The 25358-nt window shown below is 47.6% G+C and overlaps 1 protein-coding gene and 1 pseudogene across 2 annotated transcripts in view; both read left to right on the top strand.

Annotated features, from left to right (window-relative positions):
* The first annotated feature begins 213 nt into the window (after positions 1 to 213).
* On the top strand, positions 214 to 16854 carry LOC144598027 (volume-regulated anion channel subunit LRRC8B-like). The gene is made up of 3 exons (XM_078407899.1): positions 214 to 253; positions 4859 to 6970; positions 16582 to 16854. Exons 2-3 carry the CDS (start codon positions 4868 to 4870, stop codon positions 16852 to 16854), a joined length of 2376 nt encoding a protein of 791 aa, XP_078264025.1. The 5' UTR covers positions 214 to 253; positions 4859 to 4867.
* A 7194-nt stretch (positions 16855 to 24048) lies between these two features.
* Positions 24049 to 25358, top strand: part of LOC144598204 (kynurenine--oxoglutarate transaminase 3-like) — a 33190-nt pseudogene continuing 31880 nt past the window's right edge. The window contains exons 1-2 of the transcript XR_013547833.1: positions 24049 to 24098; positions 24638 to 25034. The product of XR_013547833.1 is annotated as a kynurenine--oxoglutarate transaminase 3-like (transcript). The remainder of the gene's footprint in view (positions 24099 to 24637; positions 25035 to 25358) is intronic.

Below are 25358 nucleotides of genomic sequence, written 5' to 3'. Positions count from 1 at the left end.
TGCCAAACCCCATCAGATGAAAGGCACCTCGTAAAATGTTGAAAGGGGTTGCTCTGTCTTCTCATTTGACTACAGTCTGAACGCGGCCTTGGAAAGCTGTTGTAAAACTCAAACCGCCATTAAAACAAAAGACACTGTGAAACACTTCGGCACTTATTTCACTCTATGGACCAGCACCAAAGCAAGTCACCTAGATTGCGAGTTTCCCCTCGATCTGCCATCCTTGACGTCGTTGTAACCAGCTACTCCTGAGGTAAGTCCATCTGACTTCAAAGCCAATTGTTAACTTATTCTACATTTATTCTACAGTTCTGACAGTCTCTGATCTTCGCCACTCCATCAATGGGCGACCAGGAATGACTTCACATGCCTTGGCTTTGAGCTCTAGAATTCCATTCCTGAACCCCTTTATACTTTAGAGATACAGCGCGGAAACAGGGCCTTCTTCCCCCCCGAGCCGAGGTCGGCGACCACCCACAACACTAACACTATCCAACACAAAACTAGGGACCGTTTAGAATTTTACCGAAGCCTCAAACCTGTACGTCTTTGGAGAGCGGCAGGAAACCGGAGCACCCGGAGAAAAGCCACGCGGGTCACGGGGAGAACATACAAACTCCGTACAGACAGCACCCGTCGTCAGGGTGGAACCCGGGTCCATTCCTGGTGCTGGGAGGCTCCACCTCGGCCTCTACCCCTTCATTTCCTTCGCCAAGAGACCCTGTTTATCACTGACCTCTCTTCGTAGGCCGGCGATCCGACTATCTCCTTCTTGCGTCTCGATGAGAAACATCCCGACTGTTAACACTCCCGTTAACCGGATTGGAATGTTTACCTCCATTACAGGTGCCGTTTTAATGCGAAACTGTCGCCAGTGGACATGTCGCCAGTGGAATCACAATGAAACCACAAATAGTTTGTACCAGAGGCGTGATCCGAGCCACTAATGCTCGAAGTGGCAGTTGGTTATTGTGATGCCAAATCAATACCACTATCAATCAATAGACAATAGACAATAGACAATAGGTGCAGGAGGAGGCCATTCGGCCCTTCGAGCCAGCGCCACCATTCGATGTGATCATGGCTGATCATTCTCAATCAGTACCCCGTTCCTGCCTTCTCCCCATACCCCCTGACTCCGCTATCCTCAAGAGCTCTATCCAGCTCTCTCTTGAATGCATTCAGAGAATTGGCCTCCACTGCCTTCTGAGGCAGAGAATTCCACAGATTCACAACTCTCTGACTGAAAACGTTTTTCCTCATCTCAGTTCTAAATGGCCTACCCCTTATTCTTAAACTGTGGCCCCTGGTTCTGGACTCCCCCCAACATTGGGAACATGTTTCCTGCCTCTAACGTGTCCAACCCCTTAATCAGCGTCCAGTCCCTCGGTTATCTGCTGGCATGGAATTTTAGATGATGATATCTGGTCAATAACGTGACTTCGCTTTGGGGAGAAGGAATGGGTGACGTTTTGGGTCGAGGCCCTTCTTCAGACTGAGAGCCGGGGGAGAGGATAATCGAGAGACATGGAAGGGTAAGGCGTGAAAAGGGCATGCACCTAGAAAACACAAGGTGGCTTTGGCAGCTAGTCTGGGTTCAAACATGGTCGTGTAGAGCAAAAACCCTCTCTTGTTGCTCCCCCTCTCTGATCCCTCCTGCCTCCCAGCTCCACTGCCATGTTTCAAGAAGTCTGAAGAAGGGTCTCGACCCGAAACGTCGCCCATTCCTTCTCTCCCGAGATGCTGCCTGACTCCACTGAGTTACTCCAGCATTTTGTGTCTACCTTATGTTTTAACCCAGACTCGCTACCACAGCCACGTCTGATTACTCGGTGCAGGAAGGGACTCAGATGCTGGTTTAAACCGAAGTTACTGTAGGCACAAAATGCTGGAGTAACTCAGCGGGACAGGCAGCATCTCAGGGGGGCAAGGAACGGGTGACGTTTCGGGTCGAGTCTGAAGAAGGGTCTCGACCCGAAACGTCACCCATTCCTTCTCTCCGGAGATGCTGCCTGACCCGCTGAGTTACTCCAGCTTTTTGTGTTTTCTCAGTGCTAACTCTCTATTGAAAACATCCAGTGAATTGGCCTCCTCTGCCTTCTGTGGCAGAGAATTCCAACAAAGTGCTCAGCCATCTATTATGCCACAGTTTCCTATTGTCGGGTCACAGAGATTCTCAATGATTCTCCGAGTCCAGTCGTCGCACTTTTAAACTTTTTACTCAAGCACAACGGTTATTGCGCATCAGAGCAAAGCATTAAAATATCTGCAGACCTTAACTAAAAAACTGAGCATATCATAACTGCGGCAACATAGTGGCGCATCGGTAGAGACACTGCCAGAGACGCGGGTTCGATTCTGACTACGGGTGCTGTCTGTCTGTACAGAGTTTGTACGTTCTCCCCATGACCCTCGTGGGTTTTCCTCCCGCACTCCACCGGTTGTTTGTAGGTTAATTGGCTCCTTGGTACAAGTGAAAATTGTCCCTATCAATAGTCAATTTATTTGTCACATACACATTAATGTGCAGTGAAATGAAAAATTACCCGCAGTTCAACAATAAGACCAATAAGAACAATCAATAAAAATGCAATAACGCATACAATCATAAACCAACACCAAACAAAAGAAACATCCATCACAGTGAGTCTCCTCCAGTCCCTCCTCACTGTGATGGAAGGCCAGAATGTCTTTTCCCTTTCCCTGCCGTCTTCTCCCGGGGCCCTAGTGTGTGTTGGATAATGTAGATGTGCGGGGATCGCTAGTCGGTGTGGACTTGGTGGGCCGAAGGGCCTGGTTACCCGCTGTGTCTCTAAACTAAACTAACAAACCAAGGAAACCATGTAAATATAACGAAAGGACTGAACACCGAACATACCTTGATTGAATGGCGGGGTGGACTCGATGGGCCGAATGGCCTAATTATAATCCTATAATTTATGAATGGAATAATTTCCTCTGCCTCACCGCACCAGAGCTCCGGGTTCAGTCCTGACTCCGAGCGCCGTCTGTACGGAGTTTGTACGTTCTCCCCGTGAGACCGCGTGGGTTTTCTCCGGGTGCTCCAGTTTCCCCCCACACTCCAAAGGCGTGCGGGTTTGTAGGTTAATTGGCTTCGGTTAAAGATAGTAAAATTGTCCCTCGTGTGTGTGTGTAGGACAGTGTGATGAGTGTACGCTGGTCGGTGGTCGGTGCAGACCCGGTAGGTCGAGGGTCTGTTTCTGTGCAGTATCTCTCGAGTCCAAAGCTTTGGAAAAATAAAACCCAGTTCCCTCCCTGGAGAAGTGAAGTCTAAGTCTAAAAACCCGGGGAATCTTAATGCGCAACATCGCTTTGGTAGCTGGAATGTTCCCAGCTTCTCGCAATAACATAATGACGTGAATGTCAATTGCCCAACAAACACAGCCCAGTAATGAAGACAATGTCTGAATACTGAATCAGTCGTGGGATTTGGACTCTCAAACTCCTGACACGAGGCCAGCACTTCACTACTGCCAATTTGGACAGAGTGGATTGGGGGAGGATGTTCCCGCTCGTGGGAGAGTCGAGGACCAGAGGTCGCAGCCTCAGAATTAAAGGACGATCCTTTAGGAAGGATAGACACAAGATGCTGGAGTAACTCAGCGGGACAGGCAGCGTCTCTGGAGGGAAGGAATGGGAGACGTTTCGGGTCGAGACCCTTCTTCAGACTGAGAGTCAGGGGAGACGGAGTCGGAGAGATATAGAAACATAGAAACATGGAAAATAGGTGCAGGAGTAGGCCATTCGGCCCTTCGAGCCTGCACCGCCATTCAATATGATCATGGCTGATCATACAACTCAGTAACCCGTACCCGCCTTCTCTCCATACCCCCGATCCCTTTAGCCACAAGGGCCACATCTAACTCCCTCTTAAATATAGCCAATGAACTGGCCTCAACTACCTTCTGTGGCACCGAATTCCACAGATTCACCACTCTGTGTGAAAAAAAACGTTCTCATCTCGGTCCTAAAAGACTTCCCCCTTATCCTTAAACTGTGACCCCTTGTTCTGGACGTCCCCAACATCGGGAACAATCTTCCTGCATCTAGCCTGTCCAATCCCTTAAGAATTTTATAAGTTTCTATAAGATCCCCCCCTCAATCTTCTAAATTCCAGCGAGTACAAGCCGAGTCTATCCAGTCTTTCTTCATTTGAAAGTCCTGCCATCCCAGGAATCAATCTGGTGAACCTTCTCTGTACTCCCTCTATGGCAAGAATGTCTTTCCTCAGATTAGGAGACCAAAACTGTACGCAATGTTGGAAGGGTAAGGTGTGAAAATGAGACATCAAAGGGGACGCTGCTCAAAAGGAAAATGTAGAATGGATCATTGTTCGCTAGTGGAAGGTGACAACGAAGCATACAAAGATAACATTGAACCAGGAGGACAGGCAGACTGGTTGGAGAACTGGGATGAGGAGGGATGGAGAGAACGGGACAGCAAAGGGTTACTTGGGCTTAGAGAAGTCAATATTCATTCACTCCCACAGGAAGGAGATGAGGAGGAATTACTTCAGCCAGAGGGTGGTGAATCTGCGGAATTCTTTGCCACAGAAGGCTGTGGAGGCCAAGTCAATGGATATTTGTAAGGCGGAGATAGATTCTTGATTAGTAAGGACGTCATGGGTTTATGGGGAGAAGGGAGGAGAATGGGGTTGGGAGGGAGAGATAGATCAGCCATGAGCGGATGGTGGAGTAGATCCGATGGCCTAACTCTGCTCCAATCACTTGTGAATATATGAATTTGTGGTTGCAACAAAGTACACTTTGAAGCAATGTTATCTCCTTTATGCTCCCCCCCCCCCCACCCCCCACCCACCCCCCACCCTCTTCTACAGGTGACAGGGATGTTTTCCGTGACCGAGTTCAAATGGCTGACAGATCCACAGACAGCTTACCGCATACTAAAGCCATGGTGGGACGTGTTTGGCCATTACATCTGCATGGTGATGCTCCTGATAGCGCTGCTGGGTGGAACTCTTCAGATCGTCCAGAACAAAATGCTTTGCCTTCCTTGCAAGCTGGTGGTGGACAGTTATTGCAGGCCTCCCTGGGAGCTGATGGGCCCAAACGGGAGCATGCCTCCCGCCCTGGCCGGCATCAAGAACCTCCTTGACCGGCAGCAGTACGCCTTCATCGACGCCGTGTGCTACGAGAAGCAGCTGCACTGGTTCTCCAAGTTCTTCCCCTACCTGGTGCTCTGGCAGACACTTCTCTTCCTGATATGCAGCAACTTCTGGTTCAAGTACCCGAGCACCAGCTCCAGGCTGGAGCATTTCATCACCATCCTACACAAGTGCTTCGACTCGCCCTGGACAACCCGCGCCCTGTCCGAGGCGGTGGAGATCGTGGGCGAGAAGCAGCCCTACCGCAAGTCCAAGGTGGCCGTCAAGGTGTCCTTCTCCTCCATCGGCGCCGAGGCAGGATCCAAGCTCGCCCAGAACAGGGTGGAGCCCAACCTGGCCGACACGGCCGAGAGGACCATCCTGGACCAGAAGGAAGGCGAGCAGGCCAAGGCCATCTTCGAGAAGGTGAAGAAGTTCAAAGTGCACGTGGAGGCGAAGGACATCATCTACAAACTGTACATGCGGCAGATCATCTTCAAGGTCGTCCTGTTCCTGGTTATCATCACCTACACCCCTTATTATGTGATCAACATGAACTTCGAGGTCCCGTGCAGAGTGGACATCGAGATGTTCACGGGATACAGGGAGTACCACTGTGTCCATTCTCTGGCGACCATGTTCAGGGTCCTGGCGTCCTTCTATGCGATCTTGGTGGCCCTGCACGGGATACTCAATGCCTACAGCCTGTACTGGATGCTCAGGCGCTCGCTGAAGAAGTACTCCTTCGAGACGGTCCGGGAGGAGAGCAGCTACAGGGACATCCCCGACATCATCAACGACTTCGCCTTCATTCTCCACCTCTCCGACCAGTACGACCCGCTCTACTCCAAGCGCTTCTCCGTCTTCCTCTCGGAGGTCAGCGAGAAGAAGCTGAAGCAGATCAACCTGAACTTGGAGTGGACCGCCGAGAGGCTGAGGCACAAGCTGCAGAAGAACCCTCAGGACAAGGTGGAGCTGTCCATGTTCATGATCAGCGGCCTCCCCGACGCCGTCTTCGACCTGAAGGAGCTGGAGGTGCTGAAGCTGGAGCTGATCACCGAGGCCAAGTTCCAGGCGGCCATGTCCCAGCTGACCAACCTGAAGGAGCTGCACCTGTACCACTCGCCCACCGTGGTCGACCCCCAGGCGATGAACTGCCTGGCCGAGAACCTGCAGACCCTGCACGTCAAGTTCACCGACATGGACAAAGCCCCCCGCTGGATATTCAACCTGAAGAACCTGACCGAGCTCCACCTGACGGGCAACATCAGGATGGAGAGGAACCAATTCGTGTCCCTCAGCGGCTTCGAGAACCTGAAGAAGCTGAAGGTGTTGCACATGAAGAACAGCCTCCCTCACATCCCGGCGGTGGTCACGGGCACGGGGCTCCTCCTCAACCGGCTGTGCATCGACAACGAGGGGTCCAAGCTCACCGTCTTCAACACCCTGAAGAACATGGTCAGCCTGACCCACCTGGAGCTGCACAACTGCGACCTCGAACGCATCCCGCACTCGATCTTCAGCCTGTACAATCTGCGCGAAATCGACCTGAAGGGCAACAGGTTGAAGACCATCGAGGAGATTATCAGCTTCCAGCACTTGAAGTGGCTCACTTGCCTCAAGCTTTGGCACAACGCGATCGCGTACATCCCGCTGCAAATCGGGATACTGTCCAACCTGGAGCAGATCTACCTCAACAACAACAGGATCGAGACCATCCCCCCGCAGCTGTTTCTGTGCAGCAAGTTACGGTACTTGGACTTCAGCCACAACCACTTGACCGCAATCGGAGAAGAGATTGGAGAGCTGGCACATCTTCAGTATCTCAACGTCTCCAACAATAACGTGAGTAGACCCCACTGCCAGTGGAAGTCGGCGTGAGCGCACCCTGGACCTCTTTCACACCCTGTGACTCGGAACTGGGGTCCGCCTTCCAGTTTTAGCTTCTGTCATCCACGTGACATTCATCTGAAAGGCAACAGGTTATAGGGGCTGGTGTTTGGTTCTCCCGTGGGTACCATCTTCCATTCACCTCTCCTCAACTGCTCTCGTTATCACTGTCCTTAGTTTTCACATTGCAGCACTAGAAGCCTTCTAGATCCCACTCATCACCTTCTAGATCCCACTCATCACCTTCTAGATCCCACTCATCACCATCTAGATCCCACTCATCACCTTCTAGATCCCACTCATCACCTTCTAGATCCCACTCATCACCTTCTAGCAACTGTCTCCATTTTCACATTGACCAAAAAAAGCACAGAGCTGGATGATATATATATATATATATATGTGTGTGTGTGTGTGTGTGTGTGTGTGTGTGTGTGTGTGTGTATATATATAATATATATATATAATGTAAATAACATTCACTTCATTTTATTTTTCATTTCATCATTTTATTTCGTACATGTTAAAAGATATCAATTAAAAAACAAAATGTGCACAAATGTGCGTGTAGACATATATATATATATAACATTGTATATATATATATATAACATTGTATATATATATAACATATAACATTATACATGTATATAATATAAATGACAAATAATAATTTATATATATATATACATACTGTATATATGCACATATATATGTATATATATGCACACACATACACATAACATTGTACACATTATATATATATATATATATATATATATATATATATATGTGTGCGTGTAGACATATATATATGTGTGTGTGTGTGTATATATATAATGTACAATATAACGTACAATATTATGTGTATGTGTGTGTATGTGTATGCACATATGCATATACTATATATATATATAATGTGCAATATTATGTGTATGTATGCGTGTGCATATATGCATATACTATATATATATATAGTATGTGTATATATTATTTATTATTTATTATTTACTTGCTGTTACTCCAGCATTTTATATATATATTATATATGAAATATTATATGATATCATGTTATTTAATATATATAAAAAGCTGGGGGGAAATCACCCCAGACATTTTTTGTTCCCTCTTTCAATTAAAGGTGGGAATGAACACAAGCCACTCATCAAAGCAGAACTCACACAATAGATCCCCATATCTGAGGAGGGGTGTGCTGGTGTTGGACAGGGTCCAGAGGAGGTTTACCAGAACCTTTAAAACCTTTGAGAATGATCGCGTTTGATGGCACTGGGCCTGTACTCGCTTCAGTTTAGAAGGACAAGGACAATGAAACATACTGGAGAGTGAAAGGCCTGGATATGGAGAGGGTGTTTCCACGAATGGGAGAGTCTAAGACCGGAAGTCACAGCCTCAGAATAAAAGGACAAACCTTTATAAAGGAGATAAGGAGGGACTTCTTTAGTGAGAGGGCGATGAATCTGTGGAATTCACTGCCACAGAAGGCTATGGAGGTCAAGTCAATGGATAGTTGAGATTGGTAGATTCTTGATTAGTAAGGGTGTCAGGGGTTATGAGGAGAAGGCGGGGGAATAGGGTTGGGAGGGAAAGACTGATCAGCTGTGGTTAAATGGCGGAGTAGACTTGATGGGCAGAATGGCCTAATTCTGCTCCAATGACATATGAACATGAACTTATGAACTATCAGGCAGCATCTCTGGAGGTCAAAATGTAGAAGCAACGAACTGCAGATGGTGGAGTAACTCAGCGGATCAGACAGCATCCCAGGAGAATATGGATAGATTATGTTTTGGGTCGGGACCCTTCTTCAGAAGGGTTCGAATGAAGGGTTCCGACCCGAAACATCACCGATCCATGTTCTCCAAGGATCCTGCCTGCCCTGCTGAGTTACTCCAGCATTTTGCGTGTTTTTGGGACATCTCCTTATGTCTTCATTTTCATCTTACTCTCTCCCAACCTGGCACCATCTGCATCATTTACTCCTAACATCTGCCGATCACCCTCCACCCCACCCCACCTGTATCTCACCTGTATCCACCTATCGCTTGCCAGGCTTTGCCCCGTGACCTCCTCTCTACTCTAGCATTCTCCCCCATGACCTTCCCTCTGTGTAGGAAGGAACTGCAGATGCTGGTTTACACCGAAGATAGGCACAGAATACTGGAGTGAATCAGCGGGTCAGGCAGCATCTCTGGAGAAAAGGAATCGGTGACCTTCTGGGTCTAGACTCTGAAGAAGGGTTTCAACCCGAAACATCACCTATTCCTTTTCACTGGAGATGCTGCCTGAGCAGATGAGCTACTCCAATATTTTGTGTCCCCCTTCACAAATGCTGTCTGACCCGTTGAGTTCCTCCAGCACTTTATGGCTTGCTCAAGATTCCAACATCTGCACTTTCTTCTGCCATCATTTGCTTACTTATTTTCTTACTTTTTCTCCTTTCTTTTCCCTTTTTTTTCTCTTCTGTCTGCCTCCATCCATCGTCTACCCCCCTCTGCTGCCCAACTCCATCCCTCCCCCTGCCCGACCTGGCTGCATATGCCTGCTATCCTTCACCCATCCTGGTCCACCATTTACCTCCTGCTTTTGTCTCCCCACCCCCCCCCCCCCCCCCCCTTCCCCTCTCCTCTTTGTATTAGCAATATCCCAATAGACAATAGGCAATAGACAATAGGTGCAGGAGGAGGCCATTCGGCCCTTCGAGCCAGCACCACCATTCAATGTGATCATGGCTGATCATTCTCAACCAGTACCCCGTTCCTGCCTTCTCCCCATACCCCCTGACTCCGCTATCCTTAAGAGCTCTATCCAGCTCTCTCTTGAATGCATTCAGAGAATTGGCCTCCACTGCCTTCTGAGGCAGAGAATTCCACAGATTCACAACTCTCTGACTGAAAAAGTTTTTCCTCATCTCAGTTCTAAATGGCCTACCCCTTATTCTTAAACTGTGGCCCCTTGTTCTGGACTCCCCCAACATTGGGAACATGTTTCCTGCCTCTAACGTGTCCAACCCCTTAATAATCTTATACGTTTCGATAAGATCTCCTCTCATCCTTCTAAATTCCACTCCACCATTTACCTCCTGCTTTTGTCTCCCCCCCCCCCCCCCCCCTCTCCTCTTTGTATTATCAATATCCCCTCTCCACTCTGAGTCCTGATGCAGAGTTTCGACCTAAGACATCAACCGTTTCTTCCCACTCATGGATGCCGATCAGCCCGCAGAGTTCCTCGAGCAGATGGTTATTGCTCCAGTATCTACAGACTGGAGAAACAAGAACCGGCAAAATGGTGGCATCTGGCGCATGACACAAAGTGCTGGATGGACTCGGGGCAGGCAGTATCTGCCGAGGGAAATGGACTGACCACATTTTGGTCTGGGACCCATCTTCAGACTGATTCAGAAGTCTCAAGAAGGGTCTTGACCTGAAACAGCACCTTGTCTTTTTCTCCAGAGGTGCTGCCTGACCCCCTGAGTTATTCCAGCATTTTGTGTCTATCTTTGATTTAAAACAGCATCTGCACTTCCTTGTTCCTAAAAGAAGTAGCTATACCACAGATGTTAATTCTCCTTCCATTTTACCTCCATTATGACTCTGCTGGCCCTCTTCCCATTAGTGAATGCTACACAACACAGATGCAATTGATAGCGTAAGAAAATAACTGCAGATGCTGGTACAAATCAAAGGTATTTATTCACAAAATGCTGGAGTAACTCAGCAGGTCAGGCAGCATCTCAGGAGAGAAGGAATGAGCGACGTTTCGGGTCGAGACTCTTCTTCAGACTGATGTCAGGGGGGCGGGACAAAGGAAGGATATAGGTGGAGACAGGAAGACAGTGGGAGATCTGGATTAACCGCATTAAATCCGCATTAACCGATCTGATCTCCCGGTGGCTGAGCACTTCAACTCCCCCTGCCATTCCCAGTCTGACCTTTCTGTCATGGGCCTCCTCCAGTGCCATAGTGAGTCCCACCGGAAATTGGAGGAACAGCACCTCATATTTCGCAGTGGAAGCTTGCAGCCCAGTGGTATGAACATTGACTTCTCCAACTTTAGATAGTTCCTCTGTCCCTCTCTTCCCCTCCCCCTTCCCAGATCTACCACTGTCTTCCTGTCTCCACCTATATCCTTCCTTTGTCCCGCCCCCCCCCCCCACCCCCCCGACATCAGTCTGAAGAAGGGTCTCGACCTGAAACGTCGCCCATTCCTTCTCTCCTGAGATTCTGCCTGACCTGCTGAGTTACTCCAGCATTTTGTGAACAGATGCAATTGATGCATGTTTAAGACTGCACAACAAGTCTTTGGACAGCATGTTTGTTGGTTGAAGTCATGAAATTCTCACCTCATACGGCTCTAGGGCTTTCACCTGAAATGAGTTTGGTCAGACAGGAGTAGCTGGGCAATTTGCAATGGTTCAATGGTAGTTTATTGTCACAGCACGATGAAATGCTTTTGCCCAACCCACACATGCACAGTCACCATATTTTGGCCCCGTTTACAAGGACAAAGTGCAAAGTCCAAGGTCCAAAGTTCCACATGTTGGAGTACTGGATTGCCCCCAATCCAGGCACTTGTAGTTTAGTTTATTTTAGTTTAATTTATTGTCACGTGTACCGAGGTACAGTGAAAAACCTTTGCTCCGTGCTAACCAGTCAGCGGAAATACAATACATGATAACGATCAAGCCATTTACAGTGTACATGATACATGATAAAGAGAATAACGGGAATAACGTTTAGTGCAAGAGCTAGCAAGTAGAGTCCGATCAAAGAGAGTCTACCGTTTCTACTCAAAGGTGCATTATAATTTATTACCATTGACGAAATGTTTATACTTGCTATAATGCATGTATGTTTCCTGATTCTAGTACACCATGCACAACATTTTAAAACAAATCCAAAATTAGCCCTAAATAATTGATGAGCATTTCAATTAATTTTCTTTCCCAGAGAGAAATTTGGAGGGAAGAAGGACAAATTGTGAAACTGAATAATTTATGTTAACGTTTTGGATGACTTTGCTTATTTTAATATTTATTCGTATTTTTATTGATCTAATAGTTGTGAGCATTCGTGGGTTTATGACCAAGAAACTGAAATCGAATCTGGTGTTGGTACATCTCAGTCCCAAAACAAATGGCCATTTGAGTTTAACAAAGAGTTAGGTGCACTCTGTGTAGCTTGCCGTCTGAAATTTGGTATGTTAGCATTCATAGCAAGAGGATTTGAGTATAGGAGCAGGGAGGTTCTGCTGCAGTTGTACAGGGCCTTGGTGAGACCGCAACTGGAGTATTGCGTACAGTTTTGGTCTCCTAATCTGAGGAAAGACATTCTAGCCTTAGAGGGAGTACAGAGAAGGTTCACCAGATTGATCCCTGGGATGGCAGGACTTTCATATGAAGAAAGACTGGATAGACTAGGCTTATACTCGCTGGAATTTAGGAGGGGTGATCTTATAGAAACATATAAAATTCTTAAGGGGTTGGGGAGGCTAGATGCGGGAAGGTTATTCCCGATGTTGGGGAAATCCAGAACCAGGGGTCACAGCTTAAGGATAAGGGGGAAGTCTTTTAGGACCGAGATGAGAAAACATTTCTTCACACAGAGAGTGGTGAGTCTGTGGAATTCTCTGCCACAGAAGGTAGTTGAGGCCAGTTCATTGGCTATATTTAAGATGGGGTTAGATGTGGCCCTTGTGGCTAAAGGGATCAGGGGGTATGGAGAGAAGGCAGGTACGGGATACTGAGTTGGATGATCAGCCATGATCATATTGAATGGCGGTGCAGGCTCGAAGGGGCGAATGGCCTACTCCTGCATCTATTTTCTATGTTTCTGTTTCTATTACCCTGGAAGGAAACCCTTGTGATTTTGAGATCAGCCAATTTTGATACAGTACTGTTGATAGCAATGAGTTGGATGAATCTAATTTTGTTAATGATGATGATTAAGGAAATATGTAGGAAGGAACTGCAGATGCTGGTTGAAATCGAGGATAGACACAAAATGCAGGAGTAACTCAGCGGGACAGGCCACATCTCTGGAGAGAAGGAATGCGTGTCGTGACCCTTCTTCAGACTCGGAAATAGTTCTGTTGAACACAACCAGAATAAGGCCTCCTAAATTGTAGTAGCCTCTCAGTTCAAAACAGCATAGAGTTATAGACTGATACAGCGTGGAAACAGGCCCACCGGCCCACCTTGCCTACATCGGCCAATATGTCCCAGCTACACTGGTCCCACCTGCCCGCATTTGATCCATATCATTCCAGGTATGTAAGTTAATTGGCTGGGCAAATGTTGAAAAAAATTGTCCCTAGTATGTGTAGGATAATGTTAATGTGCGGGGATCGCTGGGCGGCACGGACCCAGTGGGCCGAAGGGCCTGTTTCCGCGCTGTATCTCTAAATCTAAAAATCTAAAAATCAAACCTGTCCTATCCCTATACTTGTCTAACTGTTTCTTAAACTTTGGGATAAACCCAGCCACAACTACCTCCACTGGCAGCTTGTTCCATACACCCACCACCCTTTGTGTGATAAAGTTACCCCTCAGGTTCCTATTAAATCTTTTCCCCTTCACCTTAAACGTATGTCCTCCGGTTCTCAATTCCCCTACTCAGGGCAAGAGACTCTGTGCATCTACCCGATCTATTCCTGCCTTGATTTTACACACCTCCAGGGGAAATATCTTCTCCACATCCACCCTCTCCCTGCCTTTAATTATACAGTAAGTTCCAATGAGGTTTCCCTTTAATCTTCTAATCTTCTACAATACAGCACTGCACATTTGTATAAAAACTTTCCCTCAGATCCCTTTGTTTCCAGAGTTGAAAACATGTTGGAAGCGAGATATCATGCCACAGATTTTGTGCAACGTCCTATTCAGTTGAAAACACCCCACAGCAAAAGAAGTGACTGATTTTATGACCAAGAAAGAAGCTTTTGTTAACTGCTCTTTCCCCCCCTACCCTTTAGTTTAGTACAGTTTCGTTTATTTCCATGTGTACCCAGGTACAGTTGGAAGCTTTTTGCTGCATGCCATCCAGTCAGCGGAAAGACAATAGAGTCATAGAGTCATAGATTGAAACAGTGTGGAAACAGGCCCTTCGGCCCAACTCGCCCACACCAGCCAACAATATCCCAGCTACCCTAGTCCCACTTGCCTGCGCTTGGTCCGTGTCCCTCCAAACCTGTCCTATCCATGTACCTGTCTAACTGTTTCTTAAACGATGGGAAAGTCCCAGCCTCCACTACCTCCTCTGGCAACTTGTTCCATACACCCACCACCCTTTGTGTGAAAAAGTTACCCCTCGGATTTCTATTAAATCTTTTCCCCTTCACCTTGAACCTATGTCCTCTGGTCCCCGATTCCACTACTCTGGGCAAAAGACTCTGTGCATCTATTCCTCTCATGATTTTGTACATCTCTATAAGATCTCCCCTCATTCTCCTGCGCTCCATGGAATAGAGACCCAGCTTTCTCAACCTCTCCTTATAGCTCACACCTTCTAGTCCTGGCAACATCCTCATATATCTTTTCTGAACCCTTTCAAGCTTGACAATATCTTTCCTATAACATGGTGCCCAGAACTGAACAAAACATTCTAAATGTAGTCTCACCAACGTCTTATACAACTGCAACATGACCTCCCAACTTCTATACTCAATACTCTGACTGATGAACGCCAAAGTGCCAAAAGCCTTTTTGACCACCTTATCTACCTGCGACTTGACCTTCAAGGAACCATGCACCTGTACTCCTAGATCCCTCTGCTCTACAACACTACCCAGAGGCCTATCATTTACTGTGTAGGTCCTGCCCTTGTTCGACGTCCCAAAATTCAACACCTCACACTTCTATGTATTAAATTCCATCAACCATTCCTCCGCCCTCATGGGACGGGGATTGGAGGGAGGGGGGGGCGGGTTACTTGAAAATGGAGATGGTTCATATGTCCAATGTCAGTTGAGTAGAGGTGAATTGAACAACACTAGCTTATGGAAGGAACATTCAGTAGAAGCTGTTCCTGAGTCTGGTGGTGATCATTTTCAAGCTTCGGTACCTTCTGCCAGACGGGAGCAAGGAGAAGAAGGAATGTGTTCAGTAGACTGCTTAGGCCACCATTGGAGCATTGCAACTTGGAGAAGAACTTTGTATAAGACGTTGGTGAGACCGCATTTAGAATATTGTGTTCAGTTCTGGGCACCATGTTAGAGGAAAGATATTGTCAAGCTTGAAAGGATTCAGAAAAGATTTACAAGGATGTTGCCAGTACTGGAGGGTGTGAGCTATAGGGAGAGGTTGAGTAGGCTGGGTCTCTATTCCATGGAGCGTAGAAGGATGAGGGGAAGATCTTATAGAGGTGTACAAAATCATGAGAGGAACAGATCGGGTAGATGCACAGAGTCTTTTACCCAGAGTAGGGGAATCGAGGACCAGAGGACATAGGTTCAAGGTGAAGGGGAAAAGATTTAATAGGAATCTGAGGGGTCACTTTTTCATACGGAGGGTGGTGGGTGTACGGAACAAGCTGCCAGAGCAGGTAGTTGAGTGTGGAAATGTCCATCTCCAGAGGGCATGGCGATCAGGTCAGAGGGGGAAAATTCAATGGAGATGTAAGGGGCAAGTTTTTTTACCCAGAGAGTGATGGGGCCTTTGCCAGGGATGGTGGTGGAGGCAGATACAATGATCATAAGTGATAGGAGTTGATTAGGCCATTCAGCTCATCAAGTCCACTCTGCCATTCAATCAGTGCCGATCTATCTCTCCCTCCTAACCCCATTCTCCAACCTTCTCCCCATAACCTCTGCCATCTGTACAAATCAAGTGGCGTTTAAGAGACTTTTAGATAGGCAAGTGGAAGTGCAGGGAATAGAGTGATATGGATCATGTCCAGGCAGATGAGATCAGTTTGGCACAAACATTGTGGGCCAAAGGGCTCGTTCATGTGCTGTATTCTATGTTCCATTAACAAGCCTGCAGTTCATAACATGGAGGACAGGTTCTGAACAGGCCACTTGGTTATGCCGACAGATTTCTCAGGAGCAGCTATTTTCCAATAACTCTCGGGTTCTTGAACTGACCCTGATCCTGCCTCGCCAGTGGAACAACATGGACCACCTCTGTGATCGCGTGGGTTTTCTCCAGGTGCCCCGGTTCTCTCCCACATCCCCAAAGACGTGCGGGTTTGTAGGTTAACCGGCTTAGACAATAGACAATAGGTGCGGGAGGAGGCCATTCGGCCCTTCGAGCCAGCACCGCCATTCAATGTGATCACGGCTGATCATTCTCAATCAGTACCCCGTTCCTGCCTTCTCCCCATACCCCCCTGACTCCGCTGTCCTTAAGAGCTCTATCCAGCTCTCTCTTGAATGCATTCAGAGAATTGGCCTCCACTGCCCTCTGAGGCAGAGAATTCCACACTGTAAACGTGCGTGCGTAGGAGGACAGTGTTAGTGCGCGGGGATCGCCGGTCGGCGCGGACACGTATCTCTAAAAACTAAAACCAAAACCCCGAAAGTAATGCGAATATCTTGACCTTCTTTCGCAGCTGGAAGCATTGCCGGACCAACTGTTTTCGTGCAAGAACTTGCGGACGCTGCTCGTGAGCAGAAACAGCCTGACGGTGCTCTCCCCGCTGGTGGGCGAGCTGGTGAACCTTATATTCCTCGAGCTCCTGGGCAACCAGTTGGAACTGCTGCCCACGGAACTCAGCGAGTGCAACTTCAAGCAAGGCGGCCTGGTGGTGGAAGAGGCCCTCTTCAACACCTTGCCCGCTGCGTTCAGGGAACACTTGGGAAAGAGCGAGAAAGACCAATTATAATCGGAGCTTGTGGCCCAAGCCCACGCCCCACCAGTGTCCACAGCTCGCAGAGACCATGGGAAGAGACATCTATATCTTCTATCCTCGATGAGGATCTCAGTTTGAGGATCTCACTTGTGTCTTCAACAATTTTTTTTTTAAAACAACGGATGTCAGATATCCAGGTGACCATATAGATCCCCCCCCACCACCCCCCCCCAAAAAACCAAAACAACCCCTCGAACAAATTGGACGTGCTTGGGAATAATGTCGATCCTTGGCAAGTGGATTTTCGAAGGGAGTGGGGAATAGAAATGAACGTTGATCAGGAATCTGGAAGCAACAAAGCAGCAAATCCTCGATTTATAAGTGGGGGGGGGGGGGGGGGGGGGGGGGGGGGGGCGAGTTTGCTGGTTCATGTTATTTCAGTAATGTTTACAGGGCATTTCAATTTGCACATTGTACAGTCTGGGGATCTGTGAATGGGGTGGTGGAGGGGGAAGCATTGCAGATTTCCTAAATATATAAAGTGTTAAATAAAAGGAAAAATTGCACTAAAAGACTTTAGGGGGGTGGTTTGATACCCCAAAGTTTGTTTCCTTCCCAATGTACACTCACTCACAAGATCATTAGGTCAAAAGTCATAAGAGCCGAATTTGGCCATTCGGCCCAACACGTCTACACCGCCATTCAATCATGGCTAATCTATCTCTCCCTCCGAACCCCATTCTCCTGCCTTCACCCCCTAACCCCTAACACCCGTACTAATCAAGAATCTATCTATCTCTACCTTAAAAATATCCATTGACTTGGCCTCCAAAGCCTCCTGTGGCAATGAATTCCACAGATTCTCCACCCTCCGATTAAAGAAATTCCTCCTCATACCGGCACGGTGGCGCAGCGGTAGAGTTGCTGCCTTACAGCGAATGCAGCGCCGGAGACTCCGGTTCGATCCTGACTATGGGCGCCGTCTGTACGGAGTTTGTACGTTCTCCCCGTGACCTGCGTGGGTTTTCTCCGAGATCTTCGGTTTCCTCCCACACTCCAAAGACGTACAGGTTTGTAGGTTAATTGGCTGGGCAAGTGTAAAAAATTGTCCCTAGTGTGTGTAGGATGGTGTTAATGTGCGGGGATCGCTGGGCGGCGCCGACCCGGTGGGCCGAAGGGCCTGTTTCCGCACTGTATCTCTAAATCTAAAAAAATCTGAAGGAACGTTTTGTTTCATTCTGAGGCCAAGACCTCCAGTCCGAGACATTCCCACCCACGGAAACATCCTCACCGGATTCCATTCTATCCAGGTCTTTCACTCTTCCATAAGTTTCAATGAGGTCCCCCCCCTCGCCCTTCTAAACTCCAGCAAGTACAGGCCCAGTGCCGTCAAACGCTCATCAGATGTTAGCCCACTCACGTGGAAGCACTATCTGCAGGTGGTACCAATATTCACCCTGTCTTAATGCCTGTAGACATTGTACGTACTAAAATAGCTCAACGATTTACTTGTGTCTCGTTGCTCTGCATTTTAGTCATTTTAGTTTGGAACCAGTCCAGAGAATGGAATGAAATGCGTTGCATACTTCCACAAATATATTATGGTAAGATATAATGGCGTGGAGATTTGTTTTGAAATTTTTGTGTGTGCGTTCATTCAGTAGGTGGCAATGATTGTAATTGACCATCAACCCTTTAGAGATTGTCTCCTGTTGGAGATTGATCAATTGATACTTTATTGTCGCACGTTCTTGGTACAGTGACATTCTTTGTTTTGCATAGTATGCAAAGAGTCTCCATGTAAAGGGCGCCGACTAAGTTACAAAAGCATTCAATACAGTCCCAATGGTCCCTCGTCGTTTTTGCTTCCCTTCCTCTTGGCATCTCCCCAAAACATCACCTCTCCATCCTCTGAATTACATTATGCTTCCAATTTTCTGCCTAACTAACTAGACGGTCTGCAGAAGAGTCTTGACCCGAAACGTCATCCATTCCTTCTGCAGGAGTAACTCAGCGGATCAGGCAGCATCCCTGGATAACATGGATCGATGGTGTTTTGGATCGGGGCCCTGATAGTATTAGGTATTCAGGTATACCAGGTACCTGCCTTATATCCTGAAAAGATTAATACGTGAACGTGCCTCCTGATTAATCCCTGGCTGGCACTCGAACTGCAAGTGGCAAGAGATCGACCCACCGAGTCCGCGCCGACCAGCGATCCCCGTACACTAGCACTACCCGACGCACTTGGGACAATTTACAATTTTTACCAAAGCTAATTCATCTACAGACCAGTACGTCTTTGGCGTGTGGGAAGAAACCAGAGCATCTGGTGAAAACCCACACGGTCACAGGCAGAACATACAAACTCCAAAATGACAGCACCCGTAGTCAGGATCCAAGCTGGGTCTCTGCCACTGTAACACAACAACTCCACCGCTGCTCCACCGTGCTGCCCTAGATTGTTCCAGGTTTGAAAGCGTGTCTTTAATTGTTCCTATTTGTTATCTTGGCTACAATTCAACGGATTTGCTGATAACACGGCCTGTTAATAGCTGTGTGATATAATCACCCATTTTCATTCTTTTTCCTATATTTGGTTATGATCATCTCTATATTGGTCAGTTTCATAAATCCTGCCGTACAGCTTTCTTTCAGCGAAACCGATTTAAGTGACTGTAATTCTCCAGGTTCCTTTGACAAGTTCTTCCTGGTATTAACAACGGCTTCGTTTTCTCTCCTGTCTAGTTGATAACGTCTTGGCTTCCATCAAAGGTGGAATGTCAGGATGCGTTGAAGCCTGCTTTATGTTTCCTTCAAGAAAGAAGCTATCGGACAAATTCCATTCTAAGCCAAGTTTGTTCATAAATTTGTAAGTTCATACGTCCTTTGGGCAGAGTTAGGCCATTCGGACCATCGAGTCCCCTTCACCATTCAATCATGGCTAATCTATCTTTCCCTCCCGAGCCCATTCTCTTTCCTTCTCCCCATAAACTTTGACACAGTTAAAGGTTCCTTATAGAAACTCTTCCTTATTGATATATATGTGTGTGTGTGTGTGGTGTGTGTGTGTGTGTGTGTGTATAGAAAACAAGGGAACTGTTTCAATAAGGAAGTGTTTCTATAAGGAACCTTTAACTGTGTCAGAAGTTAGATATATATATCTACATTAATCAGCCAAAACATTATGACCTGATGAGCCAAAACATATGACCACAAGCATAATATGCTGTTGTCCTCCGTGTACAGCCCCATACGCAGCAGGGTACGATGCACTGTGTATTGTGACACATTCCACCCGTGACCACCATTACAATTTTCTGTGACTTGTGCCACAGTAGACCTGTCGGTTCGGACCAGACGGGATAGCCTTCATTGCCCTCATGCGTTGATGAGCCTTGGGCGCCCCAACACCCTGTCTCCGGTTTGTAGTTTGTCCCTCCTCGGACCACTGTCGGTAGGTACTCACCACTGCTGACCGGGAGCACCCCACAAGCCTTGCCGTTTCAGAGATGCTCTGACCCAGTCGTCTGGCCATAACAATTTGGCCCTTGTCAAAGTCGCTCAGGTCTTTACCCCTGCCCATTTCTCCTGCATCCAACACATCAACTTCAAGAACTGACTGTTCACTTGCTGCCTAATATATCCCACCCCTTGGTTCCATTGTAACAAGATGATCAATGTTATTCACTTCGCCTGTTAGTGGTAATAATGTTTCGGCTGATATACTATATATATATTAACCATGATGTAACATACTAGGGACTATTTGTTGGAGGAAACCGAAGATCTCAGAGGAAACCCATGCGGCCACGGAGAGGACGAACAAACAGCACCCATAGTTGGGATTGAACCCGGGTCTCTGACGCTGCTAGCAAGCCACAAGGCAGCAACTCTACCGCTGCGCACCGTGCCACACCTACACCTCAAAAATGGTACTGATTGAGAATGATCAGCCATGATCGCATTGAATGGTGATGCTGGCTTGAAGGGCTGAATGGCCTACTCCTGCACCTATTGTCTATTGTCTATAAGCTTAAACAGTTTATTATTGTTCCAATGGCCTTGTACTCAGCTCTTTGCATTTGATCCCATGTTTTCAGTTATATAGACATTGAAGAGTACAACACAGGAACAGCCCTTTGGACCACCATGTCTGTGCTGACCTCTTTAACCATTCCCAGCACCTGCACATGTTCCTTAATCCCCTGCAGGTTCATATGTCTTAAGCATTGCCAGTTTGCCAGTTCCGTCCACCTCCCCTGGCTAAGCATCCACGCACCTACCATTCTCTGTATGCAGAGAAGTAAGAATGTAATTGTTCTACCTGGGACAAAACACTCTTGACTCTTGGTTTCAGTCTGAAGAAGGGTCTCGACCCGAAACGTCACCCATTCCTTCTCTCCTGAGATGCTGCATGACCCGCTGAGTTACTCCAGCATTTTGTGACACCTTCGATTTGTACCAGCTTCTACAGTTATTTTCCTATCTCCTTACTTTTCATTTCAGGCAACATCCTAGTAAGGAAAAGATACCAAAATGGACGAGTAACTCAGCAGGTCAGGCACACTTTAATTCTCCTTCCCATTCCCACACGGACCTTTCTGTCCTAGGTCTTCCTCCATTGTCAGAGTGAGGCTAAAGGCACCTCATATTTCACTTTGGGCAGCTTACAGCCCGGCGATATGAATATTGATTTCTCTCACTTCAGGTAGCCCTGGTCCTCTCTCTCTATCCCTCCCCACCCAGGTTGCACCTGCTTCTCGTTTTCACCCAACAAACAGTTGACAATGGCCCGTTTCCTTATCATCGTTACTTTTTTACATATCTTTCATTCATTGGGTCAATGAATATCTTTCGTTCGTTGTTCTTTATCTCTCCAGATCGCCGTCTCTATCTCTCGTTTCCCTTATCCCTAACCAGTCTGAAGAAGGGTCTCGACCCGAAACGTCACCCATCTCCTTCTCTCAGAGATGCGGCCTGTCCCGCTGAGTTACTCCAGTTATTTGTGTTTAGCTTAGGTCAGGCAGCTCCCTGGAGAACGTGGAAAGGTGATGTTTTGGGTTAGAAACATAGAAAATAGCTGCAGGAGTAGGCCATTCGGCCCTTCGAGCCTGCACCGCCATTCAATATGATCATGGCTGATCATCCAGCTCAGTAACCTGTACCTGCCTTCTCTCCATACCCCCTGATCCCTTTAGCCACAAGGGCCACAACCTAACTCCCTCTTAATATAGCCAATGAACTGGTCTCAACTACCTTCTGTGGCAGAGAATTCCACAGACTCACCACTCTCTGTGTGAAGAAATGTTTTCTCATCTCGGTCCCTAAAAGACTTCCCCCTTATCCTTAAGCTGTGACCCCTGGTTCTGGACTTCCCCAACATCAGGAACAATCTTCCCGCATCTAGCCTCTCCAACCCCTTAAGAATTTTATATGTTTCTATAAGATCCCCCCTCAGTCTTCTAAATTCCAGCGAGTATAAGCCTAGTCTATCCAGTCTTTCTTCATATGAAAGTTCTGCCATCCCAGGGATCAATCTGGTGAACCTACCTCTGTACTCCCTCTAAGGCTAGAATGTCTTTCCTCAGATTAGGAGACCAAAACTGTACGCAATACTCCAGGTGCGGTCTCACCAATGCCCTGTACAACTGCAGCAGAACCTCCCAGCTCCTATACTCAAATCCTCTTGCTATGAATGCTAACATACATAGAAACATAGAAATAGGTGCAGGAGTAGGCCATTCGCCCTTCGAGCCTGCACCGCCATTCAATATGATCATGGCTGATCATCCAGCTCAGTACCCTGTACCTGCTTTCTCTCCATACCCCCTGATCCCTTTAGCAAAAAGGGTCACATCTAACTCCCTCTTAAATATAGCCAATGAACTGGCCTCAACTACCTTCTGTGGCAGAGATACCATTCGCTTTCTTCACTGCCTGCTGCACCTGCACGCTTGCTTTCAATGACTGGTGCACCATGACACCCAGGTCACGTTGCATCTCCCCTTTTTCCTAATTGACCACCATTCAGGTAATACTCTGCTTTCCTGTTCTTGCCGCCAAAGTGGATAATGGTTAGGACCATTCTTCAGATTGATTGCTTGGGTGGGGGTGGGGGGCAGAAAGCTAGGTGAGGGGATGGGCAGGACAAAGCATGGCAGAACACAGGAGAGGACCACATTGAAACTTACCGAACAGCGAAAGGCCTGGATATAGTGAAATGTTGGGAGAGGATGCTTCTGCTAGATGGAGAGTCTAGGACCAGAGGGCACAGTCTCAGAATAAAAGGGACGTACCTTAGAAAAGAGTTGAGGAGGAATTTATTTGGGTCAGTGGGTGGTGAATCTATGAGATTCATTGCCACAGGATGGCTGTCGAGGCCAAGTCATGGATATTTTTAAGGTGGAGATTGACAGATTCTTGATTAGTAAGAGTGTCAGAGGTTGTGGGGAGAAAGTGGGAGAATGGGGTTGGAAGGGAAAGATAGATCAGCCACGATTGAATTGCAGAGTAGACTTGATGGGCCGAATGGTCTAATTCTGCTCCTATCACTTATGAATTTATAAGAGGGGGAGGTTTTGATAGGCCTCTGTCAAACATCCTGGTAAACCTCCTGCATCCTCCCAAAGCCTCCACTTCCTTCCTACAGTGTGGAGACCGGAACTGAGGGCAATATTTTACATTTTGTTCAATGCCATGAAATACAGTCTCACCTTCAGGTTATTGCTTTCGGAGACCGACGAAGGCACACGGCAGAAATGGGCAAATGTTCTATTTCTGACATATGATGAAAGAATGGGTCGACTGGGCTTGTATTCACTGGAATTTAGAAGGATGAGAGGGATTTTATAGAAACATATTAAATCTCAAGGGATTGGACAGACTAGATGCAGGAAAAATGTTCCTGCTGTTGGGGGAGTCCAGAACCAGGGGACACAGTTTAAGAATACGGCCTTTTTGGACTGAGATGAGGAAAACCTTTTCACACCAGAAAGTTGTGAATCTGTGGATTTCTCTGTCACAGAAGGCAGTGGAGGCCAATTCACTGGATTGTTTTCAAGAGAGAGTTAGATTTAGCTCTTAGAACAAACGGAACCAAGGGATATGGGGAGAAGGCAGGAACGGGGTACTGATTTTGGATGATCAGCCATGATCATATTGAATGGCGGTGCTGGCTCGAAGTCCCGAATGGCCTCCTCCTGCACCTATTTTCTATGTTTCTATATGACGATAATCAGAAGAAAACTTCAACTGGCCTTTGTTCCCACCAGACAGTAATCTTTACAATACAGAATAAATAACTTTTGGAAACGGATACAGTGTTGGCCTTATCAGTTAGAATTAATGGCCAATGTAGCTGCAAATCTTAAAATGTTACAATGGATTAGCACATGAAGCAGAAGAGGGGGGTGATCCGTAGATTAAATTGCTGGATGTTGCTGGTTTTGCTAATATTCCAGTGTTCCCGTCCCTTTAAAAGCAGGAGGTTTAAATCTAAAGTTTGTCCCACGAGAAAGCCAGGAGGAAATAGCAAATCCAGTTGGCTGGTGATATTTTTTTTCCCCCCAGCGTGGGTATCTATCTTCTAAGTAGGTTAGCAGCCTGTTCTCGGATTCCTACACGTTGTGTCATTCCGTGGGAATTTTTATTCCGTCCGCTTGATATTCTGTAACATCATGGCACTCTTACCTAAAAGTCTGGCCCACTTTTAATGTGTGACTCAGCAGAGGCGCCTACGATTGTCGGATTGATTGAAAGCCCGCAAAACCAAAGCTGCTCGTTGTGCCTGTGTGTGTGAAAATAATAAACCCAGAGCTGCAGCTGAACCCAGAGCTGCAGCTGGACCCAGAGCTGCAGCTGGACCCAGAGCTGCAGCTGGACCCAGAGCTGCAGCTGGACCAGAGCTGCAGCTGGACCCAGAGCTGCAGCTGGACCCAGAGCTGCAAATAAACCCAGAGCAGCAAATAAACCCAGAGCAGCAAATAAATCCAGAGCTGCAGCTGAACCCAGAGCAGCAAATAAATCCAGAGCTACAGCTGAATCCAGAGCAGCAAATAAATCCAGAGCTGCAGCTGAACCCAGAGCAGCAAATAAACCCAGAGCAGCAAATAAACCCAGAGCAGCAAATAAACCCAGAGCTGCAGCTGGACCCAGAGCAGCAGCTGACCCAGAGCAGCAGCTGGACCCACCCTGGGACAGCGGCGGGTCATGTAGCAGTTTCAGGCCACGCCCCCTCCCGTCAGCCGTCTCCGCCCAGGTCCGCATGTCAGGGGGCGGGACCAGCGAGGGGTCGCAGCATGTCCACCCTCCAGCGATGCTGCCCATTGAGAGAGAGGGCAGGCGACGCTCCCTCCTCCCCTCCCCCACTCTCCCATCCTCCTCTCTCCCTCCCACTCTCTCCCCCTCCCTCCCTCCACTCTCTCTCCCTCCTCCTTCCCCTCCTCCTCTCCCCTCCTTCCCTTCTCCCCTCCTCCCCCTCTCCCCCTCCCCCCTCCTCCCCCCCCTCCCCCTCCCCTCCATCCTCCTCTCCCCCT

This window comes from Rhinoraja longicauda, chromosome 11, assembly GCF_053455715.1.
Source record: "Rhinoraja longicauda isolate Sanriku21f chromosome 11, sRhiLon1.1, whole genome shotgun sequence".
Taxonomy (NCBI): domain Eukaryota; kingdom Metazoa; phylum Chordata; class Chondrichthyes; order Rajiformes; family Arhynchobatidae; genus Rhinoraja; species Rhinoraja longicauda.
This window is presented reverse-complemented; position numbering and strand designations above follow the sequence as displayed.

Excerpts from the sequence above, each read along its gene's own strand:
- LOC144598027 (XM_078407899.1), top strand. The coding sequence starts at position 4,868 with ATGTTTTCCGTGACCGAGTTCAAATGGCTGACAGATCCACAGACAGCT. Across the intron at positions 6,971-16,581 it reads TCAACGTCTCCAACAATAAC|CTGGAAGCATTGCCGGACCA; the intron begins GTGAGTAGACCC and ends CTTCTTTCGCAG.